Here is a 21,261-nt window from a genome sequence, read left to right on the forward strand (position 1 = left end):
TCAGATCCCTCTGATCCTTGGGCTAGGAGCCAAGACTTCTAGACTGCTGCCAGGCAGGCTTTTCCTTATGAGCCTGACTGCTCCTTAAGGCACTTTACTCCTCTGTAAATGCATTCTTAATGCCAGGTTTTTTTTCCAAGATACCCCCCTTCCCCTGCCCCCAAAACATGGAAACAATGACCCATCCTTTTGGAAAACCAAAATGGAAGTGAATTAACAACGTTTACACATTTCATCTGTGAGCAGTGACAGCTTTGGGAAACATTCCACCAGGTGCATCTGACTGAATTCTGATCTTAGAAGACCCTAGTAATCTCCTGGGGTCCAACTCTGCAGTCAAATGCTCTACCCCTGGGCTATCCCGCCTCCTGGGGTCCAACTCTGAATGCTGCTTACAGTGTTCATGGCACATTTAGGACAGCCTCCAAATGTTGGCCCCAGACATAAGGTCCTGAAATGAACTTCCCAGTCTGGCCAACCGACTGTTCTTTGCACTATTTATATTCCTAAAGCCATCAGCTATGTTTGATATGGCTGATCATGAGGCCCAGCTTAATGGACTACAGAATCCAGTGATATTGACAGCAGGAATAACTTGTTTTGCTGTTTACCTGGCTTCACCTTGTGGGAGAGGCTGTGTGCCTTTTAGGACTCTGAGCCAAGATGGATGCCATCTCCTCACCACAGCGTCGCCTCTGACCTCATCATGAGAGCTTCATCACTTTCCCCTTAGCTTCACTCACCCTCCACACCGATTACACCCAGCACATTTTAATCTTATCTTTCTCCCACATGTCCCACGTCTGTCTGTGGATGAGTCACTGCGACTACTCCCCTGTCTGATGCTAGTCTTAAAACTAAGAACATTCCCAAAAGACCAAAACAAACAAGGGGAAAAGATCACAAAACAACAAGAATCTAACCTCAATACAAATCCTTTGAACGTAACATACGCACCAGGATGAACATTTGGCATTCTCTGTGTACCTCAGCAGATCCTTCATTATGGTCATCCAGGAAGAAGACTGGTGTCCTTGCCCTGTACAGAAAGCTACACAGCATCCAGGATCTGTGGCAAGTCTAGAATACCCAAGGGGCTAGGATCTTTGTTACATTTCAACAGTTCTCACCATGAGATGGCTGTTCATCTTTTCTCACTCTTGTCAGGATTCTGAAGCCAACGTGGCAAGAGAATTTTGATTTTTGACTCCCAATCTGTCACCAGAGGAATTCCAGTCTTAGCAAATGACTTAAGCAGTGGTTCTCAAACTTCAGCTTGCAGAATTACCTGGAGGCCTTGTTACAAGAGAATGCTGGGCCCAGAGTTTCTGATTCAGTATGTCTGAGGTAGGCCCAAGAATCTGCATTTCCAAGTTCCTAGGTGATGCTGATGCTGATCTGGACACCCCACTTTCAGAACCACTAGCTTAATGCATCAGAATATGGTAGACCCCCCTCGGGGTATATCAGGTTAGGTTGCACAAAAGAAGGACAGTAAATTTATGTGTCTCAGTGTTCAAATCTCATGCAATGACTTGAACGATGACTCATGCACCATCTCTTTTTATAAATTCCTGAAAACTTTAAAATATGTTAACCCTATAGGGTCCAGTGGAAACTAGAAAAATATATGGAAGTTGGAAATGTTAAAGAAACCACATTCATTTATATAAAAGAAAGTAGAGGAGGAAATCCTAGTTAAACACAGTTAAAAAATGATGCCCTCGTCTTAGAAACCAACTGTTCTCTTAGAGCCCAGCTGGACAGCACTCCTTTTTTTTTTATTTTTTTTAAGGGACAGTTACATTTTGGGGGGGGGTTAATTTTATTTTATTATGTTAGTCACCATACAGTACATCATTAGTTTTTGATGTAGTGATCCACAATTCATTGTTTTCATATAACACCCGGTGCCCCATGCAGTAGGTGCCCTCCTTAATACCCATCACGGGGCTAACCCATCCCCCCACCTCCCTCCCCTCAGTTTGTTTCTCAGAGTCCATATTCTCTCATGGTTCATCTCTCCCTCCGATTTCCCCTTCATTTTTCCCTTCCTTTTCCTAATGTCCTCCATGCTATTCCTTATGTTCCACAAATAAGTGAAACCATATGATAACTGACTTTTTCTGCTTGACTTATTTCACTTAGCATAATCTCCTCCAGTCCCATCCATGTTGATGTAAAAGTTGGGTATTCATCCTTTCTGATGGCTGAGTAATATTCCATTGTATATATGGACCACATCTTCTTTATCCATTCGTCTGTTGAAGGGCATCTTGGCTCTTTCCACAGTTTGGCTATTGTGGACATTGCTGCTATGAACACTGGGGTGCATATGGCCCTTCTTTTCACTGTATCTGTGTCTTTGGGGTAAATACCCAGTAGTGCAATTGCTGGGTCATAGGGTAGCTCTATTTTTAATTTTCTGAGGCACCTCCACACTGTTTTCCAAAGTGGCTGTACCAACTTACATTCCCACCAATAATGTAAGAGGGTTCCCCTTTCTCCATAACCTCCGAACATTTGTTGTTTCTTGCCTTGTCAATTTTTGCCATTCTAACTGGTGTAAGGTGGTATCTCAGTGTGGTTTTGATTTGAATTTCCCTGATGGCTAATGATGGTGAACATTTTTTCATGTGTCTGTTAGCCATTTGTACGTCTTCTTTGGAGAAGTTAGACAGCACTCCTTTTTATATGCAGCTTCCAGGGAGCAAATTCTCCTTGGTAATCTTCCCATGGAGGAGAGGGTAGAAGTAGGTCTAAAAGTCAATTCTAAAATAGTTGATAACTTCCACCGCCAAAATCTCATTTCTCTAAGACAATGGTTCTTAGCCCTAACTGTATACTATAACCTTCTGAGAGCTTCAAAACATATAGATCCCCAGGCCCCATACCTAGAGATTCTAATCTAATTGTTTTAGGATGGGACCTAGACACAGCTTTTTCAAAGCTCCCCAGGTGATTCTCAAATGTAGCCGAGGTTGAAAACCACTGATGTAGGAGAAAGATCAGAGATAGTAGATGGATAGGAAAAAGAGAAGGGCAGTGAGTCCCCTTTACATAATGTCTAATGACATAAAAGGAAAGAGAAAAGAATGGGAGAGCAGCTGGGGGGTGACAACAGGTAAAACTGAGGCTCTCAGATTCTGAGACTGATCTAAAAATCAACAGCGTTTTTGGCTGTTTCAGGTTCAAAAAATCAGAGATGGCTACATGATCAAGGAACTGCCCAGATTTGTCAAAGACTTGGTAACAGTACAAAGGAGACACCAGTAAACCCTTTTAACAAAATGTACTATTTTTTTTTTCAGAAGAGTTAGTAACTAGGGACTTGTGGCAAACAGCTTTAATTTCTCACAAACAAATTATCTAAAGGTTCAACTCTGAAATGTGCCAGAAAATTTACCACCCTGAACAAAATTTTTTAAAAAATTTTAAAGGAGAGGCAAAAGGAAGGAAATTGAAATAACTCAGAGCACTTGATAACTGAAATTATCTTCCCAGTAACCACACTGACAAAGGAGTTTTCAAAGTTGTAAAATCATGTGATTCAGATGATAAAACCAAGTTATTTTCTTCTCTTCCTTCTTGACTACCACAGATGCATGAGGTAACAAGCTGGAAAAAAAAATGTTTGAAAGCTTTATGATCCTGTTTAAGGCAGAATGATGAACCCAAAACAGAACACAGTATTGGTAGTCAACGGACAGAGCAGAGCATCTCAGAGCAGGTAACACAGACAGACATCAGGTGAGAATTATCTCTGCTCACACCAACAGGTCAAACACTGGGAGCCCAGAGAGAAAAACTCAGCTGTATTTCCACTGTGTTAACAGTTAAAACCAATTCATCAATCTACAGTTTTTGATTTGCTTAGAAAACTAAGATGTGGATAAATCTGTATCTTAAAAATGAAAACTATAATTTTTGATTAAAAACATCAATTTGTTAAGTAATTATTTTAAAATCAATTTAGAAGCCATAGTTCTCACTAACACCTCAGGTTAACTTTCCTAATTTAATATACTTCACCTATTCAGTACTGATTACCCACAAATTAACTCAAAGCAGCATTCCCTGATTTTATGAGACTATCAGAATAAATCTCTCCCCTCCTCCCAAAGAACACCCTACGAAATGATATCTATGGTCAAAGTGCCAAACTTCACCTTAGCAACTAACGTGAAGGTTGAATGTGGCAAAGCCAAAAGTATGGCCCAGAACACATAGACTTTCAGCCTGAAATAAGGCTCTTTCTTGGAAAGGGAAAAGACTAATAGGACTGCTTTAGATAATTCAGTTCAGCAAAGGACATGCATCTATTCAAACAGAAGGCTGTAAGCTTATCTTTATTGGACACGGTTGGAGATAGAAGGCCTGATCTAGGCCACTAATTTCAAGAAACAGTATACTAGCTCACCTAGGAAGTTATCTATCAGGAGCTTAAGAACCTAAGTGTGCCAAAGCAAGCACACTCACCCTGGAATCAGCTCAAAGATAACCTTAAAATAATCAGGCCCACAATTTTCATAAGCCCATTCTAGGCTTCTCAGGGTTACACAAATGGTACACCTAATCTAACTGCTCATTACCCTTTTAAACAAATTCAGAATGTTTGGGCTCAAAGTTTCAATGTTTCCTTTTTAAAAAGTTATCTTATTGAAACTTTAGTCTGTGGTCTGCCGTTTATTTGCAAGATGGGTATATGCATATATGATAAATTAACCCTGTTAATGAGACTGTACTGAAAACTAGTGAATAAAGATACATCCCTTCTCATTCTACCAACTGGGGGGTAAAAAAAAGAGGTACCCAATACAAAGATGCAAATGTATGGGGGTGCCTGCGTGGCTCAGTTGGTTGAGTATCAGACTCTTGATTTCAGGTCAGGTCAGGATCTCAGGGTCCTGAGATCAAGCTCTGGGTGGCTTGGGCTCCAAGTTCAGCAGGGAGTCCACTTGTATTCTCTCTCTCCCTCTACCCCTCCCCCTGCTTGCATGCCCAGTTACACTTGTGCACTCCCTAAAAATAAATGAATAAATCTCAAAAAAAGAAAAGAAAAGAAAAGGATGCAAATGGGGCGCCTGGGTTGCTCAGTCATTTAAGTGGCTGCCTTTGGCTGGGGTCATGATCCTGAGGTACTGGGATCAAGCCCCATGGCTCCCTGCTCAGCAGGGAGTCTGCTTCTTCCTCTGCCCCTCCCCCTGGTTCCTGCTCTCTCTTTCTTACTCTCTCTCAAATAAATAAATAAAATCTTAAAAAAAAAAAAAATAGATGCAAATGTATGAAGGGTGAAATTAAAACAAATCCTCGATTTGGAAATGAATGCTAGCAGGAAGTCCCAGGACAGCTATCCTGTAAGGTAAAAACTCTAGAAGATCTACACCAACCCTGAGTTTTAAATTAGGTAAAAAAATTTTTAAAGAATTTATGAGAAGGACAAGTTCTAATGGAGAGATCTAGAGAAAGAGTTTTACTTTATAAAACCATTACAGTATTAGAAAAAATTAAAATGTATCAAGCTTTTAAAAATATTAAAATTAAAACTTTAAAAAGAAAAGGAGAGGAATCGAGCAGGAAGCGTTAAACATCACTCAGCTGAGCTTAATATGAAATATGGAACTGAGGCAATTATCTAGATAATTTATGATGAAAGAAATATCATTTTAAAAATCAATTATTAGGACATTTCAGCCTAAAAGCAGTTTGAGATTTGAATTATGTGAATTAATGACTCAACTATCCACTTGATCTTTCTAAAGTAGTACCAATTTTCAAGGAGACATCTAACAAGTTCTACTGGATATAATTTTATGCCCACCATAAACTTCAGGTTTATATCCAGAGTTATACCTTTAAAAGTCCACTGTGGCCACTGCCACCTTCTACTGCAACTGCCTCCAGGCCCATCACCCTCCCTCCCCAGCACCCTGGCTATATTCAGTTATCAGGCAGAACCAGTTTGCCCGCTCCACATTTATCATAGTGTTTCAGTCTATCTTCTGGACACTATCCAGACACTACTCACCTATCTTTACCATGAAACTGAGAGTTCTTAAGTTTTTTCCAACACACATAGGAATTTTAAAGTATTCTGCTAGCCATGTTTTATCTTAGGGCGCATGAATACTGCATTCCCCGGGCCAATTAAAACCATCATTTTAGGTCCTACCCATACATAACTTTACCTTGAAGATAAAAGCAGTAAACTTTTCAGTAGAGATCAACACTTTAACCTGGCCAGCACCTTGCATTATGCAACATTTTCTGTCTCTGTCTTGGCAACCTGCCTTTAAACCCAACAGTAACTGCACTGCAAAGAGTCAATCACAAAATATTTTAATACCTTTAGTAATGAGATCTGATTTGGCAGCCAAACTTCTGCCAGGAACTTCTTATAAATTGTTTTCCCCCAAAATCCATTTTTCTTGGTGGTCTTGTCTCCATTCATCTACCTGCCTAAAGCCTACAGTATAGAAGCACAGATACCCTGTTCTCCCAAAGCAGAAATTTGCCAGAGATAACAGCCCAACCCAAAGTATTTCTACACACTATGTATCACACTCTATTAGTACTAAATAGTACACTTTGTATCTGACCCAGAGTAAACCATGGCCATGCAAGGAAGTGACCTATCAGAAATGAGAATCCCCGGGGCGCCTGGGTGGCTCAGTTGTTAAGCGTCTGCCTTCAGCTCAGATCATGGTCCCAGGGTCCTGGGATCGAGCCCCACATCGGGCTCCCTGCTCAGCGGGAAGCCTGCTTCTCCCTCGCCCTCTCCCCGTGCTTGTGTTCCTGCTCTCCTTCCCTGCTCTCTCTGTGTCAAATAAATAAATAAAATCTTAAAAAAAAAAAAAATGAGAATACCCAAACCAGCAGGTTTTTGACAGAATTCTCAAGCCTCTTCTACTCTCCCACTAAAAGCCAGGCATGGACTCAATTCTTAAGTTATTAGCTAATAAAAATCAAGGAAAGGAGCCTACATCCTGGGTCCAAGTCCACTCCCCTAGCAGCACACAAAGAGGTGCTACCTCAGTCAGCCAATGATCGGAAGACGAGCATTCAGAACAGTGTTCCAGAGGATCACTATGAGGGTTAGTGGTAATATATGCAAAGATGTGGCACACAGCAACTTTTAAGATGGCAGCTGTTTTCTAAAAGTACAAACTTTCAGTTATAATAAAGTCACAGGAATGGAAAATACAGCAAGGTGACTAGAGTTAATAATGCTGTACTGAAGGTTGAAAGTTGCCAGGAGAGTAAATCTTAAAAGTTCTCATCACAAGAAAAAAAAAATTCTGTAACTATGTGTGGTGACAGAGGTTAACTAGACTTTTTGTGGTGATCACTTTGCAATATATACAAGTACTGAATCATGTTATACACCTGAAGTTAATGTTATGTGTCAAATTTACCTAAATTAAAAAACACATAAAAACTCAACCCTCCCCACCAAATGAATAATGTAAATAAATGAAATGGCAGCTATTTAATTTTATTGTTATACACCCCCCACCCAACCCAAAGTCCCACCTGCACTCCAGGAATCAGTAGAGTGTAGCAGAAAAGGCAAAAGTTCCAGAGTCAAAGAAACCTGAGTCTGATCCCAAATAAGTTCCTTGAACCATTTCCTGGTCTTTAAATTGGGATTTACATGAAATGCCTATCACACAAGATCAACATTAGATGTAAAAACCTAACTGATCATTTGGCGCTTAGTGTTCAGTAAATCATAGCTACTATTATAATTATTATTATTATACCTAGGCCTGAAAATGTGGTTGTGTAGACTCCTTTTTATTGTAAAAATCATCCTGGCTCCCCTTCCGAAAAATATCATTTTGAAATATAAAATTAAACAGTGCAATTCTGATTCCTAAATACTTCAGAACAATTCAACCCAAACACCTACTAGGTACCTAGAAAATATCTACTGCTACTTTTAGATTTTTTTTCTTTTCACAGTTATGTCTATGAACTAAGTTGTGTCACTTACACCAAACTGTGTAAGACAGGTATCAAGTTCATTTTTTTCCCATTATGGACATCAAATTACTTGACTCAATGTCTTTGATGTATTTCTTCAACATTATTTACTCTGTCTGATATAAATCAAGCAACCAAATATATGTCTCTATTTTTGGTACTATCTACATTGTTCATCTATTCTTATGCCTATACTCTAGGTCAGCTGCCACTTCTATGAGGACAACCACTCTGTGTTCTATGCTAGATCAGGATGACTGGTTTTTTGGACGTAAATGTACACAGAGGAGACATGAGCCTGAAGCCTCAGGTGTGAGAGACTTTGAAAGTCCCTGAACCAAGCACAGGAGGAGCTAAAGGGACTCCAGAGAGATTGTGGATTAGCCTTACTACCATAACCAATGACAATGAATCTGATAGGGTTCTACCCTCTCAAGCCATGACATGGAAGAAAGGATTCTTCTTCAACACTATCCTTCTGCTGAGGACCCTAGGCTCCTCTCTCCCCTCAAAGACTGGCTGTTCTAGACCAAAGCTCTCAGCCAGAACTCATGGGCTGCAGTGTAAACCTCAAGCCCACACTCCACAGGTACAGCAGGGTCAAGGTGTCAGCAGGGCCATGCTCCCTCTAAAGGCTGGGTGGGGGACCCCTTCCTGGCTTCTTCTTAGCTTCAGGTGGCTTCCAGAAATGCCTGGTGCCCTTGGCTAGTAACTGCATCACTCCAACCTTTGCCACAATCTTCATGCAGACCTCTCAGCATCTAGTGCATCTTAGTTGTCCTCTCCTCTCCTTATAAGGACGCTAGTCATTGGGTTTGGGGCCCACCCTAATCCAATATAACTTAATTTTAACTAATTACCCCTTAAAAGACCCTATTTTCAAACAAGGTCACATTTTGAGGTTCCAGATGGACATGAAGTTAGGAGGATACTATTCAACCCACTACAACTCCCAAATTAAAATAAACCACCACAATGTGGCACCTGGGTGGCCAACTTGGTTAAGCTTCCAGCTCTTGGTATCGGCTCAGGTCGTGATCTCCTGGTCATGAGATGGGACTTCTCAATCGCCATGGAGTCTGCTTAGGTTTCTCTCTCCCTCTCCCTTTGCCCCTCCCCTCCATCACACACAGGCACATGGGCACACACAAGCTCTCTCACCCTCTCTCAAATAAATAAATAAATCTTTTTAAAAAATAAATAAACCACCACTACAAAATATGAGGCAAAGTGGAAGATGACAAATCACAGCATTACAGAAATATTAAAAAAAAAAAATTGGGGGTGCCTGGGTGGCTCAGTCGTTAAGCATCTGCCTTCAGCTCGGGTCATGATCCCAGGGTCCTGAGATCAAGCCCCGCGTCAGGCTCCCCACTCAGCGGGAAGCCTGCTTCTCCCTCTCCCGCTCCCCCTGCTTGTGTTCCCTCTCTCTTGCTGTGTCTCTCTGTCGAAAAATAAAATCTTAAAAAAAAAAAAATTCAAAGTTATAATCGCCAGTGGACTACTTCCAATCTCAATTAGAAATAATGTACCTTTTGCCTTTCTCTCACCTGTGGGAAACTGTGAAGGCTTAGAAAATATCAGAAATCCTATTCAAGGGGCACTTGGGTGGCTCAGTCAGTTGGGCGTCCAACTCTTGGTTTCGTCTTAGGTCATGATTTCATGGGTCTCGGGATGGAGAGTCTGCCTGAAAGATTCTCTCCCCCTGCCCCCCTAAATTCACATGCACGTGCTCTCTCAAATAAAGTCTTCACACACACACAAAAAGTCCCATTCAAAAAAGCACTAAAAAACAACATTCCACTGGCCCAGACTCTTGACACACTCTGAAAAATCTGTTATTAGGTATAAACACTCACACCAAAAAATATGAAAGACAGGGAAGGATGTTTTTCAGTTGAAAGTGCTTTCATTTAACTATTTGGGGATGGAAAGTAGACCATGGGTCTCAGAAGACCAAGGTTTCCTTTAAAAAAAAAAAAATTACCTTAGGTTTTTAACAGCCCCCTCTCCAAATTATCCTTTTCTAATAAGGATATAAACCTACATGAAAGCACTATATTTCACAGTTCTTTTTATTTTAATCAAGGTATTATTTTAGCTTTCTGGGGAAAAAAATACTTGAGATGAGCTTAAAGACTTGTGTACTCCCTCTGCTGGCTCTGAATTTAAAGTAAATTATCAATGGCTTCAGGAGCCAAGTTATTAATTTCACTACACATCTAAAACACAATGAAAGATATGATGTGGGGGCACCTGGGTGGCTCAGTCATTAAGTATCTGCCTTTGGCTCAGGTCATAATCCCAGGGTCCTGGGGTCAGGCTCCCTGCTCGGCGGGAAGCCTGCTTCTCCCTCTTCCCCTCCCCCTGCTTGTGTTCCCTCTCTTGCTGTCTCTCTCTCTGTCAAATAAATAAATAAAATCTTGGGACAAAAAAAAGAAAGAAAGCTATGTGGATTCTCTCCCAACACACACACGCAAAGGTCTTCAAAGAAGTAAGTAATTCCAAAACAACTACTAAAATCTGCCAAAGGCATCTCTGTTGGATTTAGTATAGATTTACTCCAAAGGAAAGCTAATGCATTCCATTTGTTTGGAGCAGAAGTCACTTCTTGCATCGGCCTTGCCCCTACAAGTGTACCACAACTCTTCCTTGCTCTTTTCCTTCGCACCTCTCCACTACAGGACTAGGGTGCATCTGGACACCCAGGCATGGTGAGCCCCTAGAAGATTACCTGGCTTCTTCATCATAGGCAATTACTAGAGTAGCAAATTACTGGAAGAGCCATGGCCCATAAGGGAAATTAGTCCATTTCGCTTTATGTTATCCCATAATAGTAACTGACAAACTGCAAAGAAAAAGTCCCAAGATTAAAATCTAAAAAAAGAAAGTCTGAGTAGAAAGTGAAAGACACACTCTCTGGAAAAGCCCAGCTTGAAACATGCACCGATCATACACTTGTGTTTTATCAAGAAGGAGTGATACATCACAATATTCTATGGATGCCTGCTACTGTACTTTTTCCAATTGGGGAAATTGTGATACTAAGAAATGAAGGTTCTTTGGTTAAGAATTAAATGGTTAAAGATACTGAGTCTGTCAGTAATGACGCCATCAGAATTGGGGTCTTCTATCATAATCACAGCCTAACCACTTATTTAGAAAACTCTTAACTCGGAAGAGTTACAGACTGGCTTTGAAAAGATCCATCTCAGAGAGTGCTTGCTGTCTCTTCCTCCTTCATATGTGACTTCTATTTTCCAATTCATGGATATAAAACTTCAAGTACCTCTGGGACTTCTGCCTCCAAATGCAGAACATCACGGACAACTTAGTTTTACACAACAGCTTTGCTCCTGTAAGAAGTGGGTAAGTGAATTTTAGGCTGAACAACCCTATGATGAATCTTTCTAGACAGTGCATACTGATGCGGCATTGGTGGGGTACACACACAGAAAAGAGACTTGATTTCAACTGTCTCTAAATGAAGTCATTCCTAGATCAAGGTTTTCCTCAGTTTCTATGATGGGTAGTGACTGGCACTAATGAAGTTTTCAGGGACTGCTATCACTAGGAAACAAGACACTGCAAGAAATGCCTTGGATAGCAGAGCATCCTTTCGTAATTATACTATATCCTATCAACATTAATGCTAGGAGGTCCAAGACTTCATAGCTGTAAGTATTCAAAAGACTCTACACATGATGTCACTTCACTCCCGAATCACATCATCTCCTTTCAGTGTCAGAGTCCCAGAACAAGGCTATCTTTATGGGCTGAGGACATAATGATTCAAAGAATAGCTCCGAGTATCAGAAATGTTTTTGTCTGGTAGACACATTCCATGCTTTGGAGGCTCTTACACTGTCCTTGGGAATATACAGGAGTCACAGAAAAATGACAAAAAGAAATAGGAGGGAGTCACGGTTGGACATGGTAGGGTGGGGTGGGCTTAAGACAGATGGCTTTTTCAGCAAGGTTAGCTGAGAACACTGATGGAAATACTAAAAAACCAACGCAGCTAGTCTAGCATGAGCCAGCCTAAAGGAGGGAGGAGGGGAAGCAGAGGCGAGCAAATGAAGTAAGAGTTTGCAGAAATGGAGGCACGGACACAAACAGCTGTGAAACCACAATGGTTAACAGCAGACAGTACAGAACAGTGCTGCCCAGGGCTCATGCGGACACACTCTTAGCTCCATCTCTGCTAGCTTGTAGGTTCCTGAGCCAGTCACTCACATGCTCTTGTCCTGCTTCCTCACCTGTAAAATGAAGTAGTTAGATGATCTCTAAAACGTCTTTTAGTTCTAAATTTGAGGCAAGAAGCAATGTGAATGAGTCAGCTGTATCAAGGCTCCACCTCCACTCCAGAGGGAGGCCAGTCCTATACCAGGCCCCACAAGACAGAACTGGAGACCCCAGATCAGGCTAGGACCACAGGTGTGCTCTAATCCAGATGGCCCTGGGAAAGCCCCAGCTTCTCCCCAACAGACCCAAACTACAAGAGCCATGTTATAGCGGCCCTGCATCTCCAAAGCAAGCTGAAAATGATCTGCAGAGAATTAAAGACCAGTTCCAACCAAAGTTCAACACCAACTTTGCCTTTTGCCAGTAATTTCTCTGCAGAGAGCTGAAATATCGAGGAAAGCAGAAGTACAGACATGAAAAAAGGCAAAGAGAATGACGACAATGACAAATTCACAGAACACAGATTTGCATGTTTATTTTCTGTCTTCCTCCAACAGAACCTGAATCCTGTGAGCTGGAACCTCATCTGTCTCGTGCTACTACTATATCCCTGAGACCCAGCAGAATGCCTTGTGAACCGTATCCCTTTGATAAGTATTTGTTGAATGAATAAAATGGCATGTGATGAAAATAGTTGAAAAGGTTTTCTCTTTCTAATCTGTAGTCACTTACTGTATACCAGCTATAATGTCCACTGATACTAATCCACATGTATCTATCTCTATATAGATACAGAGATAAAATCCACCTATATATGTCATTCTGAGCTCCTTCTATAGCAGCAAAAAGGCAAAGTGGCTCTTCAGGACTTGTGATACAGGAAAAGTTCAGGAGAAAAATGAGGAGTCAAGAATAGGACTGAGTCTGTTCCCCACAGGCAAGATGGGCAAGATACGAGAACAAAATAAATTCCATATTCTCTCTAGCCCTAGGAATCTAATGTGGTAAGCAATGGGTAAGCAGGGTGCCCTGCTAAAATGTACAGACTGAAACAGTCTTACCTTCGCATTTTTATGAAGATCTTTGGATGGACAGTATTTGCTAAACTTTTCCCAGGCCAAATAAATGACTTTTCAGTGAGACATGGACTCTTCATTAATTTTCCAAATAAAAATATCTTGCAGGTTTTAAGTAAGAATCATACGTATTAAAAAGTTTAACTACAAGATGTTCTTCTATGGTGTCATTCTCTTAAAATAGAACCCTCCTAAAATCTCCTAAAAATAAGTTTGCATTGTTTCATTTCATTTTCTAAGAAGGAGATAAACATATCAAAACAAACACTTAGCTTCTTTTTTAAAGAGTCTCTCTGCTACATAGGGCTCACAGATCAAAGTTTAAAAGGGCCAATTTCTTCACTTCATAGGTCGATGACACAGCTTTGAAAAAGAGGAAAAACAGTCCCCCTAGTGTACTGCTGCTGTAGGAAGAGGAAGTATACTCGTGGAGAATCACTGACGAAGACAGTACTGCCAAAGGAAATTACAAAACAGCATTTTGGCAACATGGGCCAAGCAGAAGGCGGATTCCTTACACACGACCATAACTGGCCCTTTGGTGAGTTACTCCAAAAGGTGACGGAGGCCAAAATTACAAGCCAACATGGAATTATCACAACTTTGTCATTTTGAAATTTTAAAAACATATTTTTAGACATGAAAGTTGCAGTTAAAATAACATTTTCTCAATACAGTATGTTGGGAAGGAACTGGATGCATTAATCTAAAGAATGAGAACAGTGAGAACATCAACAGGCATTATGTGGCAGGTGGGCCCTCATCTTTTTACCCTGGGAAGAAGCTGTAAGAGCACACATTCTCACATGAAAGAAGACATCCACAGCAGCAGGAGAAGTCGTCACATGCACAGGATCCTACGTTTATGAAATTGTGAGAAACAGCATGGAAACGCATGGCTGCCTAATGTAATCATGTCCTAATCTCCTGGGAAATGCAGGTGTGTGGGTGTGAGAAGATGAATAGTGATACATAGGCCTTAACAGGTAAACCCTGGAATCCTAGACGTCTGTCCCACAACAGGAGGAACTGAGAGAACATAGCAGTTGGATTAGGGGTGGTGCGGTGCAAGTAAACTTAATCCGAATTAAAGGAAATATAACCTTTTCTCCTCTTAACCACATCTGACTATTCACATCTACTTTAATGCCTGAGGTAAGGGAACCTGTGAGATAGCCATCACCTTTCTCTCTGGCACAATATGTATCTGACAAACCTAAGTTAACCAAGAACTTCCTCCTTTTGTTAAAACGCTATCTTTTCTGCCACCTCTATCACTTCACAGTTCCTAAGTACCCGTACTGATAGACAGTGGATGACTATACAAATGTGATAAACTCATCAGCCTCCAGCAATATTCGTCTTTCTGACGCTGAACTAATAACCAAGACATTTTTAGACTGAGAGGCAAATATGCTTTTCAGGAAAGCATCTTCTACTTATGTAAGACTACTTGTTACTTAGTAAAAAAACCTTTAAAAAAATAGGTCAATTTAAAGAGGAAAACAGTGTGATAAAGAATAAAAATCTCCAAAACTGCAGCTACTAATTACCTAACTAGCTGTGTGATCTTAGAGAAGTCCTTAACTTGAAGAACCAGGATTTTCACCATTAAAATAAGGGAGTTGAACTATCTCAGCAAACCTCATCCTGGCTGTACATCAGAATATCCTAAGAAACTTAAAAAACAAAAATAAAACAAAAAAGAAACACCAATGCTAAGTCCCAGACCAACCCAATTAAAACCTATTCTCTAAGTATTGGTACTCTTTAAAAGCTCCAAGGTGATCCAAATATGCAACCAGGGCTTCAAACCACTAGTCCTAATTCTGATCTTCAAGGCCTCTTTTCTAATTCTTTTATTCTCTAGTCTTAGGGTGATAATTCTGGTGACAGGATCTCATAATGCAACAGTCCAAAAAGCCACAAAAGAAGTAAGGCCTAAACCCTGCATACTGTAGCTATGTGCACACAGGGCTAAGAGAGGTTAACCTGAATTCTAGACATTTTCAGAAGTCAAAAACCCTAATGCATAACTCAGAATGAAAGTAGTGTGGTTTAAATGCACACGCATGCTCTCAAAATGACTAATCATGATAGGAATTGACTCCTGAAACTTGGACGCATGGAAATGGGTCACAATTAGCTCCTGACCTCTCCCTTCTCCCTCTTCTTCCACCGCTACTAAACCACAAACACAAAAAAAGGTTGGCTATTACTCATAATCGGAATATGAAACCAGCCCCAGTTTCAAAGGGCTTTCTCCATCATCAAAGATTTGGAAGTTCCTGCATGGGTGCATCTTTTGATGAAGGTCATCTTACAAAAACTCTTTAACTAAATTATATCCCCATAGTCTTCAAGGATTAGTTGCTATGTGATACTCAGAAACAGAACTGATGTAAAATCTTAAAGTAAAAATAATTCTACTTACATAAAATATAAAAATATTTTACTTCGTGTCCTGTATTAAACATACTAAGGCTTGAGTTTCAATTTACAATTTTTCATAATTTTAGTTAAAAAGAAATGAAATGGAAACTAATTTAACATTGTGTGTTGACTATACCTCAACAAAAAAAAAGAAAAGAGAGAGAGAAATGAGATAGCAGAGAAGGAAAAAGAAACCATGAGACCAGAAAAAAAGGTTAAGGACAAAAACCCACAAAGTTTAGGACTAGGCCCAAAATCTCTACTCAAGTCCTGCAAGTTACATGAAAATATAATCAACCGAATCACAATTCATGGCTACTTTTGGTAATACTACTTTCTCACCTAGATCTTTAAAAAAAAAAAAAAATCAAATGCTATTAAACGGTTACTATCTTTAATTACAAAACGAGATGTTATTTGTGGGATTAAACTACTTGAATAAACTTAAAAAAAGGAAAAGTAAAAACCTTTCCAACATTAACTTTTAGCTAACTAACTTTTAACTAGCAGATTCTCTGCACCAAACTCAAAATATACAGGACTAACTTCAAGTTGAGAAATTTGAAAAATATTCCAAACCCCTATATCCATTTTCTTAGATCCTGAAACTCACCCCTTCCTGACACTGTACCCTGAGATTAACCCTCACTATTCACTTAGAAATTCAGTTTTAAAAGATATCACAGTAGCACTGCTTTGAAATGGAATTCACTCTCAAGCTTTCTGTAAATGGCCCTCATATCACACAACTGGCATTCCTTTGCAAAGCTGTAAAATTAAATCAAATGTAAGATTCATAATGTCGGCATTTGTTAAAGGAAATGAGACAGATAACTGGAATAATTTCAAAGCATACATTTTGCTTTTAAAGTATCTCAACAAGTCCTCTCCAATACTAGCCATAAAAAATTAAAAAAAAAAAAAAGCAGATACTTTGCAAGGATTTTTTTTTTAAGCAAATTAAAACTCAACACACTAAATTCTTTAGTTTTTTTCACATACAGGTTTCCTCTCCAGTGCTCCAGTTCTCCACCAAGATTAAACTGTTCTTACTGTATACACCTCCTGGAACCCAGGAAGATACAGGGCTCCCCAAAGACACGGAATGAGGAAGGAACTACCTCATTAATTAAAAAAAAAAAAAAGCTAACTTGCAAATAGAACCAACTGATAAGCCATATGTATCTCCAACTGTACAGGACTCCTCTGCCTGGTACTGACACATTCATGTCTTGGGGAAAGAGGCCAGGAGGATGAGGTGCCAGGAAGAGCAAAGCAGCTGGGTATCAGCAGCCCAGCAGGGGCATAGGAGTTAATCTGTTTGGATGCCCAACTGCAGGAAGTGATTACATCATAGGCCTTTCCACACCTCTCTCCCTACCACGTGTCCAGTGCCCCAAGAGGCTGAAAAGAACAGGAGAGAGCCTCTCTTCTGGTTCACTTATAGGTAGAAGCCATTATGGCCCAGCCCTGACACCACACCTCCCTCCCAAAGGCCTAGGTGAAGCTCCAGGCCTCAGTCCTCCACACCTGGACCCGGCCGCAAACAGCGCCAGAGTCCAGGCTTCAACGGGAGCAGCAGGTGTGGCTAGTTCGCCTCGAGGTGGTAGGGCTGGCCCGGTCCAGGGCTCAGAACAACTCAAGTTCGGGGGCAGGTTTACCGTAGAAACATCTCTAAGGAAAAAAGGTGCCAACACAGGCAAGGAAAGACAGCCAGCCAGTAAAAGGTTTACAACCACTACTTTTTCTAATGGGATCCGAGTGCCTGTGGGAACTAACACCCACAAGCCAGAAACTTCGACGCAAGGGTTTTCATCCAGCTAGTGACAACGACCATGCTCCTGTGACTGACTGGAAACCACAAATCCAACCCCTCCTCGGGGCACCGAGTCCCAAACACTCCCCCACATCCTCTCACCCCACCCGCAGAACCCTCCCCGCATCCCCACTACAGTGATTTCTACTTCGAAGTTGGCCGCAGACCTACCTCCTCCGTGCAGTCCCGGGAATCCAGCAAATGCACTCCTGTCCGCCAGTCCTTCCCTCGCCGGTATCCCTTGCCCCCTCTCCTCACCTGGCCATGCCCGAGGCTTCCGAGGAAGCCTCCTTTCCCCGCCCAACCCTCCGCGGCCGACCCTAGGTTCCCCTCCTCTGGGGGTCACAGAGATCCCCCCGAAACCTCACAGCGGAGGCTCTCGGTGCCAACCCCTCTCCCCAGCGCCCGCAGGCGCGCTCCGATGAATCGAAGGCGCGTCTCGCACTGCGCAGGAGGCCCGGCGGGTCCGGCCGCCCGCCCGAGGTGGGTACGCACCTTCCACCCCGCAGAGCTGTTGCTGTCGCCCTTATCCTTGAAGTAGGGCACGCAGCGCACCATCCACTCGTAGATCTGGGACAGAGTGAGCCGTTTGTCCGGCGAGCTCTCGATGGCGCGAGTGATCAGGTCGGCGTAGGACAGGTTCCCCCAGGCGTTCCGCCGCGACGAGCATTTCCTCGGCTGCCCGGAGCCCCCAGCCGCCCCCGGCTGCGGCGGCGGCAGTGGCTGCTGAGGCTGCAGCGGCGTCTGCGTCCCCCCGTTCAGCGCGCCCGCCGCGGGGGCTGGCCCGGACCCGGAGTCCTGCCCTCCGGGAGCCAGCAGGCGGGCCGAGTCTTCAAGGAGCAGCCCGGAGCCCAGCGTGCGGCTCCCGCCGCCCCCGATCGCCATGGCCGAGACCGCCCTACCGCTGCCGTCCTCGTCGTCTTCATCGTCCTCCTCTTCGGGGATCATAGAATCGGCGGCCGTCTCCCCCGAGGGCTTGGCCGGGCTCCCCTGGAGCTCTGGCCTCTGCAGGGGCCATGTACAGGAGCGCGGCCGGCTCTGGGGCTCGAACTCCGGGTCCAGCTCCACTTCGAGCGGAGAGAGCGGGGCCGGGGAGGCCGGTGCCTCTGCCATCTTCGCCGCCCGCCCGCCCGCGGCTCGGGCTCTCGCGCTCTCCTCTCGCGCCGGGGCGGGGTGCGGCGGGGGAGGGACGGGGGCGCCGCGAAGACTCGGGCTCCGGGGAGCCGCTGCCGCTACTGCCGCCGCCTGGAGAAGCACGAAAGAGAGAAGAGAGAAGGAGAGTTGGTTATCCCGGGCTGGAGCCCAGTCCTCGGCGACTCCGCGCCCGCCGCCGCCGCTTCCCGGCCGCACGGCGCCCGCCTCCCAGAAACAGGCAGACCTGGAGACGTGCGTCCCGCGAACCTGGCGCAGCAGACACCGCCCCCTGGCCAGGCCGCGGGGGAGCCAGGAGCGAATCGACGGGCTCGCACGGGGCAGCCCCCTTCCCCCCGCCGCCGGGGCCGCCAGATCTGCAGGTCTCTCCTGGGCTAGGTGGCTGGGCGGGGAAGAAGGGGGAGGGGAGGGGAGGGGAGGACAGGGGAGGGGAGGGGCGGGGAAGGGGCGGGGGGAGGGGCGCGGGCCGCGCCTTTAAAGCGGGCAGCGGCCAGGGCTGGCGCAGCCGAGCCGCGGTCGGAGCCTGAGCGGGCGTGCGTTTGTTTATGTTTCGCTCGGGCCCGCTCAAGTGCTTCCCGCGGCGCCGCAGCCAAAGTCGGTGGCGTCTTCCGCTCTTCTCGTCCCCGGCCCTGCCGCCTCCGCGCCCCCTTGTACTCCCTTCTCCCCGCCGAGGGGCCCGAGTCCGGGGACGGCGCGGGCAGCCGCCTTCTTCCCTCTTCGCCCGCGGGCCAGGAGGACGAACGCGGGTCCGAGCGCGGACGGGCTCTTGTCACTTCCAGAAAAAGGACAAGACGAGAAGCAGCGGGGCAAGCAGCTCGAGGGTGTTTGCCAAGGGTCGAGCCAAACAGGAACGACCACTTTGGGGTTTTGTGGGGTTTATTTGCTCGCGGGCGTTGTACCCTCCACCCCCTTCCCAGTAAAGAACGGGGGGGGAGGGGACAAGTCAGAACATAAATCTTCCAACAGGTCAGGAAGCGCCAAGTCTCCCGGACTGCCAGAAAACCCGGACCAGCACGTTCATCACCTCCTTGCTCCCGCTGCTGCCATCTTGACAGTTTTCCCCCTTTCACTCAAGTCCTTTAAAAAACACTAGCGGGAGGGAAGGGGGGCGCGCACACCGAGTCACGGGGAGGGAAAAGGGAAGCGCCTGGCCCAGCTCGGAAGCAGATCCGGAGTCACCGGGAAGGCGACCGCCCCGCTGCACAGCTCCGGCGCCTACCTCAGTTCCTTCCCTTCAGGGACGAGGGGGGAGGAAGCACAATTCCGCGCGGGCCCGGGGCACGGCGAGGAGGGGGCGCGCAACCTCGGCGAAGGAAAGGCGCTCCGGCCACCGCCGCAGCCCGCCTGAGGAAACGCCTGTCAGCCTGCGCGCCGTCGCCTTCCACATTCCTCCTCCTCCCTTCCACGAGCAGGGCGGCCGCGGCAGCAGCACAAAGTTATAGACACACGCAGGGTGCCTCAACCTAGGCTGACGGCGGGCGGGCGGGCGGGTCCCCGCCCAGGGGGAGGGCTGGGCGGCGGGCCCGGGTGTGCTGTGTGCGTGCGTGTGTGTGCGTGTGTGTGTTTGTGGGCTCGCGCCCGCGCGCCTGCGCGCCCGCGCTCCGCGGGACTGCGGGCGTGGGTGTAAGGGAGCGCGCCGCGGGCCGGGACCAGGCGGGCTCCCGCAGCCGTCCCCGCTGGGCTCCTCCTCCCTCCGAGAGCCTCAACGACAACAAAGCGCGGCGCTGGCCCAGGAGAAGAGGGAGGGGGAGAGCAAAGCCCCAAACGCTCCACGAGCGCAGTCGCGTGGCCTCTCAGACTCAGGGCAGGGCGCCTGCTACCGGGGGTCCCCGGCGGGCGCGTTCGTCCGCCAGGCTCTGTGCCCGCCCTGGTGTCCGGTTCCCTGTTAGAATCGGACACCAGGTAACACCCGAGATAAGATGCTGACCGCAGATTCCAAGGATTACCACGGCGTGGAAATACTGACAAGCAAAGATGTTGGTGCCTTACAGGACTTCGATAAACTGATGCCTTCAGATTTGATCAGGCACCGAGAGGTTTGCAGCCGAGTCTCTTACGTAGGACGCCCGACGCAGTGGTGTTTCACTTTTCATGGATTTTCATGGCAAATGAGGGGAGAAGTGCAACTAACTCAGGAGAAATGCAAATTATTCCCCATTCCTAAAGGCAAGAGCAGATCTTGAACAATTATGAATGGAAAATAATTTGATTCTAACTTGTAAATGACTCCAGAACGGCTACTTGTGCATTTTTTAGTTTTTTAAAAAGATATTTCTTTAGGTTTAGAAAAACATCTTCACAAGTCCTTATCCTACTATCAGCATCTAAATTGTTCATTTGTGCACTACGAATGCACTACATGCGACACGCACACCAAAAACCTATTCACTTTGGTTCATAAATATCTTTCTTTTCCCCCTTTTTCTTAAATCCTCCTAAGTCACTGGAAATAGCTCAGAGTCTAGAGCTAGCTCCTCACAATCCAATACACAAAAAGGTCCAACCCAGGGTACTCAGGAGCCCGCCCGCCCAGCGGACTCCAGGCTCCGGGCTTTGCGCAGGGCCCGTCACTCAAGTGACGTACGGCCCCGCCCCTGCACCAAGCTAGTTCGA

At 44.9% G+C, this 21,261-nt stretch overlaps 1 protein-coding gene across 3 annotated transcripts in view; it reads right to left on the reverse strand.

Annotated features, from left to right (window-relative positions):
* Nucleotides 1-21,261, reverse strand: part of FOXO3 (forkhead box O3) — a 125,120-nt gene that overhangs the window by 103,490 nt on the left and 369 nt on the right. The window contains exons 1-2 of one of the 3 annotated variants that reach the window (XM_032408116.1): nucleotides 19,868-20,106; nucleotides 17,992-18,741 (exon numbers count right to left, since the gene is read on the reverse strand). In XM_032408116.1, coding sequence (XP_032264007.1) covers nucleotides 17,992-18,609 — 618 coding nt within the window. In that variant the 5' untranslated portion in view covers nucleotides 18,610-18,741; nucleotides 19,868-20,106. Of the gene's footprint in view, nucleotides 1-17,991; nucleotides 18,742-18,874; nucleotides 18,990-19,867; nucleotides 20,107-21,261 lie in introns of those variants that run through there. The other 2 variants (XM_032408117.1, XM_032408118.1) reach the window with 2 other exon arrangements.

The sequence above is a fragment of the Phoca vitulina genome, unplaced genomic scaffold (assembly GCF_004348235.1).
Source record: "Phoca vitulina isolate PV1807 unplaced genomic scaffold, GSC_HSeal_1.0 scaffold9, whole genome shotgun sequence".
In the NCBI taxonomy this organism is placed as follows: Eukaryota; Metazoa; Chordata; class Mammalia; order Carnivora; family Phocidae; genus Phoca; species Phoca vitulina.